Consider the following 13,275-nt stretch of genomic DNA (forward strand, 5'->3'; position numbering starts at 1 on the left):
ATGAAATTGTTTGAAACTTCATAGGAACTTTCATAAATGCATGTAGTTTAAGAAACGTAAAGCATGCTACTTTTGATAAGTTAAGTTTTTTTGCATTATGATCTTTAATATCTTGGAAAATTACATTAGGAAATGGTATTTTTAAGAAATGATTACAATATTTATATTTGTTCCTGATTTAAACTTATTACTTTTGATGTTTTAATACATTATTTTAAAATCTCTAAAAGCTTTTTATCATCCAAAAAATACAAATTTTGTCTATTTTAGATTTTTTCAATAATCACGTACTCTCCTTATGGTGTTAAGTAATATACAAGACCCAAAAATAATATTTATAAGTAAACCTAAACAATAAATGAGTATTTTTTTTTTTTTACTAGAATTTCATGTTTATGTATGTACATAAAAAAAACATTTTAATTTTGTTTCATAAATGTATTTTTATTATAAGTTTATGTTTCATTGCAGCTGTACTTTTGTTTATTTTGCCAAAAAAATGTGAGGTGAGCAGCGTGAACTTCGTACTTTTGCCGTAAGCTATCATGCCTGTTGGTGGTCACTCTCGTTCAGTTCAGTGCAGGCACATTTGAACAATACTGTAGATATGATAGTAAGAAAGCTTTTCGGTACTTGAATATCATTTCTTTGAACTTTCAAACAAGTTTATTTCAACATATGTCCTTGTATGTTGTTTCACTATACAGAGAAAACTAATTGCCATTACTAGTGAATGTATGTAATAGTTTACAGTACAAGTGGTTTGAATAACACCGCCTGACCCTAGTTACATGATACTTCCTGTTACGAGAGATTACCAAACGATACAGACACCATAAATTACAAGGAAAATTACTTTACAGCACTTAAAAGATTAGTCCTGGTCACATTCCTCTCATTATAGGCAAGATTTGTGTTGGAATTAGAAACTTAAGCTTTTCAATGTATTGACACCCCAACTGTTAGAATGTCACAGCTTCCCCTGTATTATTGAGACAAATGTGTTTAGTTTGTTTCACAACCAACATATGGGTTTTATTGTCACTTGTACACTGAGTTTTAAACCATTTGCAAAATATCAGAATAAACTTTTTATATATTAGTTAGACTGTTTTAATTATAAAGCAACAACAACAGAAGTGTGGGTCTTACTACAAAGTAAAGATAGTAAGAAGGAAAAATAAAATTCTTACGTGGTACTAGTAGTAGTACATACAAATCACACAAGCTTATCATTTTAAATACTGAATCATATTTTTATTATGAACGAAATATAAATATAAATTAAATTATTGAACTTAAAACTACTAATTTAAATGCAAAAGAATATAAAATATTCTTCTACTATAGAAAAGTAATAAAAGTCACACACATCTCATGCAGTTTTTCCAGAAGCAAATTTTCTAAGGCTTACAAAAACGTACTATTGACCAATATTAAATACAACCTCTACATAAAATAGCATTCACTATAATATGTACCCTTCACGTTCATATTGTAAAATCCAGAGAACAATGTTTTGTCATGTGCTTTCCTTATCATCCTATGATTTGTCAAATGTGAAATACAGCAATTGTAATAACATGGTACTGAAATTGACACTTTCAACTAGAATTGGCTAAAAGTTCTACAACTGAGGTTTAACACGCCCAGATGCTGTTTTATAAAGAAAACAGACTAGAAAAAGGTTTAAATACCAATCATAGATGTCAGGACCAGCACTAAAGTACAAAGAAAAAATGTTGAAAAAACGTTTTTCTTAGAGGGTGCTTATTTATAGTCTCAAACGTATTTTGGGATTTTTTTATTAAATTTCTCTTTAAACTTCATCAAATAATACAGTTTAGCACAAATAACTGAATGATATGGTACTATTTACAAAAATAAAATCTGAAATCCAATAAAAGATAAGTTTTCTATAATTTTTTCTATTCACAAATGTGATTTTGCCCTCATGATAAGACAAGATCACCCCGGTGGGTAAGGGGTTTACTCTTTTACTCTGGGTATCCTTTGCTACTACACATAACAAAGTTTTAGTGTCTTACATTCAAAATTTTATTAAACTATTTTTTTTTTGTTATATCGATTAATATTGCATAAACACTTAGCTAATAATCCATATTTTAATAGTATATAAGTTTTAAGTTCTTAATTGTATAAGGAAATATAAAAAAAACCTGAACTTCCCTTAATTTTACACAGTAACACATTTTTACTAGGCATCTTCTCTTTATTTTATCCACCACTCCTTCAAAATACATGAAATTAAACTTAAATTGCTCCTAATAATATTGTCATTGCTCAGACGAACCACAATTTTGTTTGGTTACAGAACTATAAATAGAAAATCACACCCTTCCTGTTACAACCTCTATTTCAGGCTTTGTTAATAGTTCTCTTTTATGTTTAATTATATATTACCTACAACCAACAGAAGGTAAAGATTTTCATATATCAAATGATGTATTGTATAATGTTGTGTTCTGAACAGATAAGCATCATTTTCACTCAAGAGTACAAGCTTCATTCTCATGGGAAAGTTAATGAATAGCTTGGATAAATTTGTAATGGCTTTTGTATAGTTAGAAAGCCAGAAAAGTGTTGAGAGTTAGAGGAAGTTGTCTACTTTTTGCATGTTATTAGTCCATGTTCTTTGGTGCATTATTTTATTAAATAAAAATTATTTAATGCACTACTGCCATTAGTATATAATATGTAGGTTTAATTATCATCGACATCAAGAAAAAAAGATGATTGGATAAGTAACTTATTTCTTGTTTTTCATGTTTATTCTTTAATTATTATTATTATTATTATAAAAGTAACTAAGATGTTGAAATAGGGATCTTTTTAGGTTAGTTAAGATTAGGTAAAATAAATAGTAATAATAATAATATAATAAAAATGTTTCATGAGGCATGCATGAGAGCAGCACGTAGTTAATGTAATTGGATAGCATAAAGTGAGCTGCATGTGCCCCATGTGCCCTGAGTGATTTACAACTTATGGCATGGATAGTAGTTAGACACAGTTCTAAGGGCAATCAAAAAAGCAATAAAACAATAAAATTTAATTATCAACAGATGTATACTGTTATGAGCTTAAAGCTACTTACCATAAACGAATGTAGTTTCATGTTACAATTTGATATCATTCTGCATTGCATAGAAGACAGTAATAAGTTGTCATGCATGGTGCATATGGTGTACATATGGATGAATAAACCTTACATTAACTAATCAGATATGGTTCTCCAGGAGTTGAATTCTATGGACAGCATGAAGAAGAATGCTCTGTTACCAAGCTGTTCTTCATCCCTAATCAGGCAAGAAAAGTATACTTTATTTTAATAGAGAAATATTATTGTATCATTATATTTTAAATGTGTAAATCTTTAAATAAATTGCATATGATTATTCACTTGCTGTGGTAGAAATGTACATCATGTAAGAGTAAGGAAGTATATTTTAGTAACATACATGTTTATAACCAAAGTGTTTCGATTAAATGGCCATCTATAAAAATAACTTTTTTTCAAGATTGTACCAATATACATTTTAATTCTTTAGTGAGATATGTAATAATTTACACTATCATGAAAAAAATTTAAGCTGATTTTTAGGATTATCTTATTAGTTTATATGGTGATAACACCTTGTATCGGAATTAAGAAGTGAAGTTTAAAACATATTTTACATTTATTTTCATCTGTGTTATTTTTTATTTCTAATCTTAAAATATTTACTAACATAAAAAATTTGTGGTAAATTTTAGGGTCGTCTTATTAGTTTATGTGATACTAATTCTCTTCACTTGTGGGAAATCAACACTAATAATGGAGAGTCCTATTTGACAGAAGTGAAGTCTTGCTCATTAGAAGGAAGGTAAGGAAATATTGTTTTGTTGAATGAAATGTAATAAAAAGGATCAATGTTATTACTTTTTAGAAGCATTTTCTACTTGCTTCAGCTTAACTGGGTGGTATTTCTAATGCTTAGATGATAATGCTATTTCATTTTTGTAGGATGGTAATGCTGCTTCATATAATTTCAATAATATTTCTGTTTGTTTCTGAGTGATACTACATTGCTGTCCAAAAAATTATTAATGGAACACAATGGATTTTTCAAAGATCCCTTAAACCCTTTCCAGGCTGGAGTATGGTATTATGCCAGTTTCGTAATTTCTCTAATAATCATTAATAATTGAAATGTTACCAGATCTGAAACACAGATATTTCCAATAAGACACAATATCTATGACATCTTTTGCAATATAAGTTTGATTTTTTTTTGTTAACTTACGATTTGTAACACAATCAAAACCACTATGTAACTTAGCTATTTATCATTCTGTTATGGTTGAAGTTATAGCCAGTTTTAATACATATACCATGTAGGCCTAATGTTGTTGTATGGTAAGTAAAATATTAAAACTAATATAAATAGGTAGTATTTATCTCATCTACGTTATACATAAAATATAGCTGTGGTTTTATTTTACTAATTTAGGTAACATGTTAAAATGACAAAAATAGACACATCTTTTATCTTCTGACAGAGAATTAAATATGATCCTATCATTGATCGATGGCCTTGAGCTACAAATCTTGAGTTTACAGAAAAATGATTTCTAAGACAAGTAATTCAGTAAAATAAATAGACATGCAGAGAAACTTAAGTTAATTTATTATCTTTCTGTGGCTTACAAAGAGTACCATACCTAAATGACAACAAGAAGTCCCACTGAGCCTTGAGACTCACTCGGACGACTTGAGGTGTCTTTTGAAATTTTATATTCCTGTGTATCTACAAAAGGAAAGAAACTGTAATGGTATATAAATTGCAAAAAAGAAAGAAAATAATTCCAAGTTTCAAATGATGTGTTTAAAATTTTTGTAGCTGCAGAAACAAGAAATTTATAAGAAAAAAAGGTGCAAAGAATTGAATTTTACAGTTCTTGATATAACTAGCCTCTAAAATTCACTGTTTTTAAACTATCTAAGCTAAAAAGAAGCCTTCAATGAGTTTAAAGGCTTTAGATCTGTATCTGTGAAGACAGGACATTTAATGATTTCCACTGTCTGAATAATATCCAACAAGAGGTCATAAATTGACATTAGGGCTAGCAGTTTCAATTTTTTTTTTACTCAAGTCATTCAAAATAAATGTTAATAAAATTGAAACGAAATTAAAAATTTTAAATCTCAACATTCATTAATGTTATTATTTTAGAGGAGGGGATACATCACAAACAATTTTTCAAAATTTGATGTCAGCATTCTTCAGGAAATGTTCAAAATGCCCAAGCTGGAAAGGGTTAAAGGAATGTCATATAAATTGGGTTGAGGTGAGCTGTTATATGATGTATGATGCATATAGAAATTAAAAGTGTTTGCTATGTGTTTGGTTAGGTTAGGTTTAACTATGAAATAAGGAATTACAAAAAAAAAACAATTAGCATCAAATTTAATTAGCAAAATGTTCCCAATAAGGGATTTGAACATCCCTTACAGCAATACACACTTCGCAGTGTTTCTTCATGCTACAAATGAGGTTATCCAATGAGTTGTAAGGAAACAAATTTCACTCTTGTGTGAGGACATGTGAGCTCCTGAAGAGTTGTTGGAGGTGGTTGATAATTAGAAACCCATCTCTATAGAGCAACTAAGTCATACTCTATGGGGTTCAATGTATGATCTCGTTGCCCAGTCCATAAAGGCAGTATCTTCTCTCTTAAGTTATTGATCTACTAGCTATGCTATATGTGGGCACATATTATTGTCCAATAAATATTAATCAGGGCCAACAGCACTTCTGAAAAAACAAATATACTTTTGGAGGATCTCTGTATTGCAGACCAGTCAAGAACCTGTCTTCAAAGATGTGGAGGCCCATGCTACAATTGATCATAGTGATTGTCCAGACTAGGACACCACCACTTCTGTAATGGTTCTGTTCCATGGTGCTTGAGGGATGATATTGAGTTTCATGCTTCCTTCAGGTCAACCTTCATTAAGGATCTATTGCCAGGCAGAATGTTGACTTATCCATTAAGAGAACATTAAACCAACTTTCTTAATCCTATTCCAAATGTTGGCAACACAGGATAAATGGGCCTGTCACTGGGAGTATGTTAACAGGACATACACTTTGGACATCTGGTATACAGGTGTCCTCTAGTGAAGTTTTTTGGATATGGTCTGTCTCAATACAGATCATCCTGTAGTGCAGATAGTTCTCATGTGATTTGGCAAGCTGTAATGGTCCTGTAGCACCAAGCATTTAGAGCCAGATAATGATCGTCTATAGATATTATTGCTCTAGGAATGCCTAATTCATATCTTCTTACAAATGTTGTTTCCTTGTATTGTCTCCAGAGCCTGGATATCATGCTTCTGGAAACATATAGCCTTCTTACAACCTCAGCCTGCCTTTGCCCATCTTCCATCTATTCTGTTGCTCTTCACCTTGGACCTCATTCCAGTGAGGCCTTCTTGACACTTCTTACAAGAACCTTCACAGGTTAATTTGACAGTGAACAAAAACACAATAAGGAGAGAGTTAATTTTTTTATTACAATCCAGCAGAAAGTGAAATGTATATTGTTTTTCAAATAGTTAGTGTTAAAAAAACAGCACATTCTGTAACTTTGGATACCAGTGTACTTTTGTCAAGGAAATTGTATTTCAGTCTTAACTTGGTGGTGATCGTTCTTTAATTGAACAGAGTGAGATTCTACTCTATTTTACCAATGTCGTAGTTCTAATATTTTTCTGTTTGTGGTAAACCTCTGTTATAAAACTAGGTAATGATTGTACTTTAACTAAACAATATCATGCTCATGCTCTTTCTTTCTTTTTTTTTTTTTAAGTGAAAATTCTACTTTATATAATTTACAAAGTCAATCCACTTTAACTGGGTGATGATTCTAATTTGGTTTTGTTGAAAAGTTTTGTTTCTTCCTATTTTGGTTGTATTTCAATTTAGCAAAATATTAATTCTTTTGTTGTTAGCTGGTTGGTAGTCAAGTGGTAATCCTAATTTAGATTTGTGAACTCGGATTTTGCTTGCTGTGAATAGAATACGGCAGAATGACTATTTTCTACGTGTCTTAACCCATTCGATACGGGTCACAGGTGAAAGGCCATGTCATCTTGTATGTTGACTCACGTTCAAAATTTTATTGAACTACTATTTTATAAATTTATGTCAATAAGTTTGATATCAAACTGTAGATTATAATTCTAATTTTAGAACTATACATTACTCAATTTATTAATTTAAAAGTAAATATTAAAAAACAGATAAACATTGATTTATGTGTGTCATGTTGTATGTTGAATGCAACACTGGCTCAAATTAGACGTTTGTGAAGTCAAAATACTAAGTCTATAGTTTCATACAAATTAGAAACTCAAATTACAGATATTCACAAGCTAGAATATAAAGTAAGAGCCTCTTATCTTTTCTATTTGTTAAGATATTTCCCACATAATAAATCAAACATAGTGGCCCCCCGCTCACCTCCTTCCATTTTTGGAAACGCTCCCTTATAAACACTTACTTCTATATATGACATGAATAACCAATTAGAAGCTCAGAATGTCCCCCTAGTGGTTTTCTAAGTCTTTCTAATGTACCTAGCATCATTTTTTTCTTTTAAATCAAGATTTCAATGAGGTAGGTTGTGTCTTTAGTCTGCTCGAAATTTCATATTTTTTTAGACCAAAATACAGCTTAGTTACTACATTTGATAAGTTATAGTAGAATTCTAGAGTATTGATGTAGTAATTTATGATTTTTTAGTTATTCAAAAGTACATATAAAATTGAAAAAAAATATTTTGTTTCATGTCCTCCATGTGCAAATATTTTAAAGGCTTAGCAACCTACATTAAGCAGCAACCGAGTACAATGGTCGTAACTAGAAGAGATAATTGTTTGCTTTACTTCTTTATTTACTCTTCTATGTTTTAGGAAAAATAACTTCAAGAACTTACTTCAAAATAGCAATAATCTATATACATATATAATGCATAATAATTGAAATGTGACTGTATTTTACAAAATGCTAGTCAACTAAACACAGCTAAGGCAAGTTACTTTGTACAGATCAAAGGTCACCTTTATGTTATTTGATACGGTAACATGAGTGCACGCATGTTTGTTTTCAACAGGTGGTGATCCATTTTCAGTTTTGTGAAGTGCTTATCCAACTTCAGTTTAGCTAGGTGGTTATCCTTCTCCTTTTATATAGCCAGTTGGTTATCTTACCTCACTGTAGCTAATTTGTGTTTATATGGTGACCAAACTTGTTTCTTTGAGGCATTATATTACACAAATGGTATCCATAACTTGGTTTGGAGTGAAGTTCATGATTCCATCTTAATCTACTGAAATGATGATTCTATCTCAGTTTAGTTTGACGGTGATATTGCTTTACTCTAGCTGCTTGATGGCACAGGGCTTGACATTAATGCAAGCCTGCTAGCACAAAATAAATAAGAAATGCATTCAGGCTAGTTGTTGACATGATTCACTAATCTACTAGGGCTAGTGACTTAATACTGAGTATCTCTTTTAACTTTTTTTATGTATTCACACATTTTATTTGTTGTTTTTTCATAACAAAAGGGAAAGATTAATTTCTCAAACTCATCATGGTGAAATTATTTCCAAAATTGGAAAAGGAAACAATTTAACAGCCAGTTAGAAGATTTTCTTTCTCTGCTGAATGACATCAGTACATTGCTCAGTTTGTTTTTTCAAAGACTACAGTTGTGGTATCCTACCAAAGTATCTTTGGATATATGTACGTTATATCTACAGTACTTACTCTATTTAATGTATTTGTGTTTTCTTTTAACTTAGAGAGGATTGTGATTCATTCTGTCTGTAGCCTTATTTTTTGCAATATATGTTCTTACTACTTCTTCAGCTTTCTCTATTAAAATTAATGTATATGGGACAAAGATCTTTATTTGCAAGAATATGGTTTCAACACTGGCCAAGTCTTTGTAACAGCAAAAAATGCATTAGCTTGTGTGTATCTGACTAATAACCATGATTTTGTTTCATTTAATATTGATTATGGGTTCATTTTATTGGGAACAATGAGCTTGTATTTTTTTTTCTTTTTTCAACGAATGTCATCAAATAGCTTGCATGTTATTTTAATATGCTTCCATGGAATAAAATTATTCCTTTAAGTGTTAGAAAGGATATAAGATGAGTTCTTTGTATACATTACAATCTTGCTTTGTCTTTATAGGTTGAAGAAGATTTCTAGCTGCTGCTTGCAGCCTAGTGGAGAACATCTGTTAATTGGTACAGAGGGAGGAAATATTTATCTTCTTGATGTCAAGGCATTTGAAATGACAGATCATATCATCTATCAAGATGTTATTATGCAAAAGTGAGTGAAGTCATCAAATGGTAATTGATTCTTACAACAGTAAATAAAAAATCAACTGTGAATATTTTACACTTCATCCTTCAAATTATCAAATGCTCTTTATGTGTTTAGATAACCATGTAAGATAAATACTCATCTAAAATGTCTTTTTGGATGATGATACAAGTCTCTTTTCACACTTAATTGATATTAATACTGATATATATATATATATATATAAATAAGTGAAGAAAAAGAGTGAAGTTTGGAACATGTTTGTATGATATTTCATTACTTAATTTTACTAAGTACTAAATAGTATGAATTAAAAATATTGACTGGTTCACTATATCATTAGTAAATTGCCTATGCTTTTATTATCAATAATCTGTTATAAAATATTTTAAATCTGATATGGAATAAAATAAATAGGTACTGTATTCAAACTTGTTTTGGACAGAATACTTGCTAAAAGCTTTAAATTTAATGACATTAGTGAACAATCTTGGTTAGTTAACACTTGAATTTACAAAAGCTTAGAACATACAGCAATAAATATTACTGGTCCATCAGAAAAGCTTAAGGCTTCACAATGATGTGTAGACTTTGTATTTAGAACACTATGGAAAAAAAAAGTTTGGACCTTCCATTGTATTCATTTGCATAATTGACTGATGTCACCATAACTATTATTTTATATTGGATTGAAAATCATTTTATTTTATAGGTTATTTACATAAATGAAGTAAAACGTTCATGTTTGGCTTAGAAATATGTTGCATGAAAAACTAATCATATTTTTTATAATTTAAAAAGCACATTGTGTATGCACAGAATTCATGTTACTATTAGCTACATACAGTAAGTTAGCATTGCAGCTATTTAAAATAATTGTGCCTGGGTGCTGACTTTCATATTATAACTTTTAATACAGTATGCATATCTTCATGAAATTTTGCAGATTATTTATTAGTAAACATTACAAGGCTATCATACACAAAATATTTGTTGTTGTTTTTTATAAAGGGCTTTTGTTTGATTTACTAAATATAGTGATATCTCAGCAAATAGAAAAGATAGGAGGCTCTAATTTTATATTCCAGCTTGTCAGTATCAGTAACTTGAGTTATTAATTAGTAAGAAATTATAGACTTTGTATTTGAACAACAAACATGTAAATTTACTAAATTAGTAAAAAAAATAAAAAATTACTATATTTACTAAATATAGTGATATCTCAGCAAATAGAAAAGATAGGAGGCTCTAATTTTATATTCCAGCTTGTCAGTATCAGTAACTTGAGTTATTAATTAGTAAGAAATTATAGACTTTGTATTTGAACAACAAACATGTAAATTGAACCAAAGCTGCATTCAAAATACCACATGGCATACAAAAATCAATATATAGGATTTTTTTAAATACTTACTTTTAAATTAAGAATTTAACTAATGTATAATACTAAAATTTGAGTTATAATCCACACTTTGATACCAAACTTATTGCCATACATTCATAAAATTGTAGTTCAGTAAGCAATCTGAGAGTAGCGGGTTTGAATCCCCATTCCATCAAACATTTCAGCCATGGGGGTGTTCTAATGTGACGGTCAATGTCACTATTCATTGGTTAAAGAGTAGCCCAAGAGTTGGTGGTGAGTGGTGATGACTAGCTGCATTCCCTCTAGTCTTTCACTGCTAAATTAGGGATGGCTAGTACAGGTAGCCCTTGTGTAGATTTGCACAAAATTCAAAACAAACCAAACCAAGTTCAATAAAATTTTTAATATAAATCTACAAACGTGATGACATGCTCTTTGACCCCTGACTATTGGAAGACCTGTAGCGAGAGGGTTAACCATTATAGTCTTTTAACATAATACTGTTGATTAACCAAATGTATATGGGGTTGGTTCATTGGTTTGACACCATATTGGAGAAGAAATATTAACTGCAAATCCAAATTTACTAAATGTACCTGTACAAATTGTGGCATACTTTTAACTTTCTCAACACAGACTCGGCCAATTTGACTGACCATGTGACCTCTTTGTACTCATTTAATGTCTATAAATTTGATACTTCTAACTTTTAATATAGTGTGTATATATATCTTCACAAAATTTGGTTGTCTTTCACTAAACATTATAAGTCTTTCACATACAAAAAAATCATAGTTTATTAAAAATACTTCATTAAAAAAAAATTGTCCATGAATATATCAAGTATTTGTTTTGAATAGTTCTTAACATGCAAAGTAATTTTCATATTAAGATTAAAAATACTTTTCTTCATCTCAAAAATCTCATATTTCCTTTATGTAATCTCTAAAACCTCCTAAATATATTTAAATTTTTTTTTTCAGTAAAGCTTTATATTTTATCTGTTATTTTCTCTATACATGGTTGGTCAATTTGATCGACCTCATAACCACAGAAAAAATAGAAATAAATCTAAATTACCCTTTTTTTTCTTTCTAGAATAACTTCAGGTTGTAACATGAAGCTATATTCGTTTATCCTAAGTAGATTTAAACTTGTAATAGTATATGTCTATTTATAGTTAAATTTTATTGTTTTATTGCCCTTTGAACCATGTCGATTGACTATACATAGTCATTAATAGTTGTCAATCACTCTGGGAGTGTGAAGCTCGTGTTACACTACTATGCAGTTGAAATATCTCAGACTTGGTTGCTTATGTTTCTATTCATTTTTGTCTCAATACCTCTACGATAGTCTAGATGAGCTTCTACAAGTACAAGGTCAAAGTCTAAACTTTAGTTTCATTTTACAGTGTTTAACATTCCAAGAAGGAGATTGTCTTTTTCCATTTTGGTACACGCCATGTCCAGATTCCAAAGTAGTCTGTTGCTAAGCTGTAGTGTTTTCTAGATTTGAATGGTATGCTTATAGCCAATAGTAAGAGCAGATTTTTCATTTATTTTCTTCAGGCTAGAAGGAAACATAGACAATAAATTATTTTTCAAACTACATATGAAGTGCCATTAAGTCCATTGTTGAGATCAGTGTCTTTAATGCTTGGCTGTTTTTCTTGCCTTGAACATATTAGTTTGATAGACAGTTAAATTGTATTTAGGTTTTACTTTTGTACTTAGTTAATCACATTTGATTTTTCAATATTATTCTAAGCTTTACCTCATTGAACAAGTTTTTCTTAACTAGATGTAAACTGTATCTTGCTGCAGGCTAAACCATCTCTGCCAATGTTCACATTGAAGTGCCCATGGGCACCTGTTGATGTGTGTTGACATAAATAACACAGGCCTGCGATGGTTTTATTGTCTTGAAATTTTTACATGTTCTACAGGAATTCCTGTATGCCAAATCTGAAAATGATATCCATTTTTCTCCAGCACGTACAGATTTTTCACAAACATCACATGTACTTTTACAAAAGTGAATCATTTTCATTGAAATCAGGTCACATTTTGTTATGCTTAAAATATTGACAACCACTGGCTATAGGTTTCTCTAGACCATTTGCAACATGAGAGTCTTAACGATCATTTTAGAACCTACGAGAAGCACACTGCTAGTATATAGACAGGTAGGCCACATGATTTGTCATTTATGGATAGTATTTGTTTGTGTGTATGCAATTTCACATAATTTTTTCTTTTCAAAATTATTTATTCATTGCTATGGCAACAAGAGGTTGTGTAAATGACCCAAACATATTCTGTTAAATTTGTTGTAAAGAAACAAAGGCAAAACATTACAGAATTCGTCAAAAAAGCCTATTATGCATATTTAGGAATAAAACTTTGGGACCAAGACAACTCATGGGCTCCGCACAAAGTTTGCACCATTTGTATTGAAGAGTTGACAATTGTACTAAAGGTAAGAAAAAGTCTT

The 13,275-nt window shown here is 30.1% G+C and overlaps 1 protein-coding gene across 5 annotated transcripts in view; it reads left to right on the top strand.

Moving 5' to 3' along the window:
• LOC106475913 (lethal(2) giant larvae protein homolog 1-like) overlaps nt 1-13,275 on the top strand; it is an 86,924-nt gene that overhangs the window by 19,274 nt on the left and 54,375 nt on the right. For all 5 annotated transcript variants that reach the window (XM_013936591.2, XM_022381027.1, XM_022381033.1 and 2 more), the window contains exons 4-6: nt 3,247-3,328; nt 3,778-3,887; nt 9,276-9,419. In XM_013936591.2, the coding sequence (XP_013792045.1) occupies nt 3,247-3,328; nt 3,778-3,887; nt 9,276-9,419 (336 nt within the window). The remainder of the gene's footprint in view (nt 1-3,246; nt 3,329-3,777; nt 3,888-9,275; nt 9,420-13,275) is intronic.

Source organism: Limulus polyphemus, unplaced genomic scaffold, assembly GCF_000517525.1.
Source record: "Limulus polyphemus unplaced genomic scaffold, Limulus_polyphemus-2.1.2 Scaffold150, whole genome shotgun sequence".
Taxonomy (NCBI): Eukaryota; Metazoa; Arthropoda; class Merostomata; order Xiphosura; family Limulidae; genus Limulus; species Limulus polyphemus.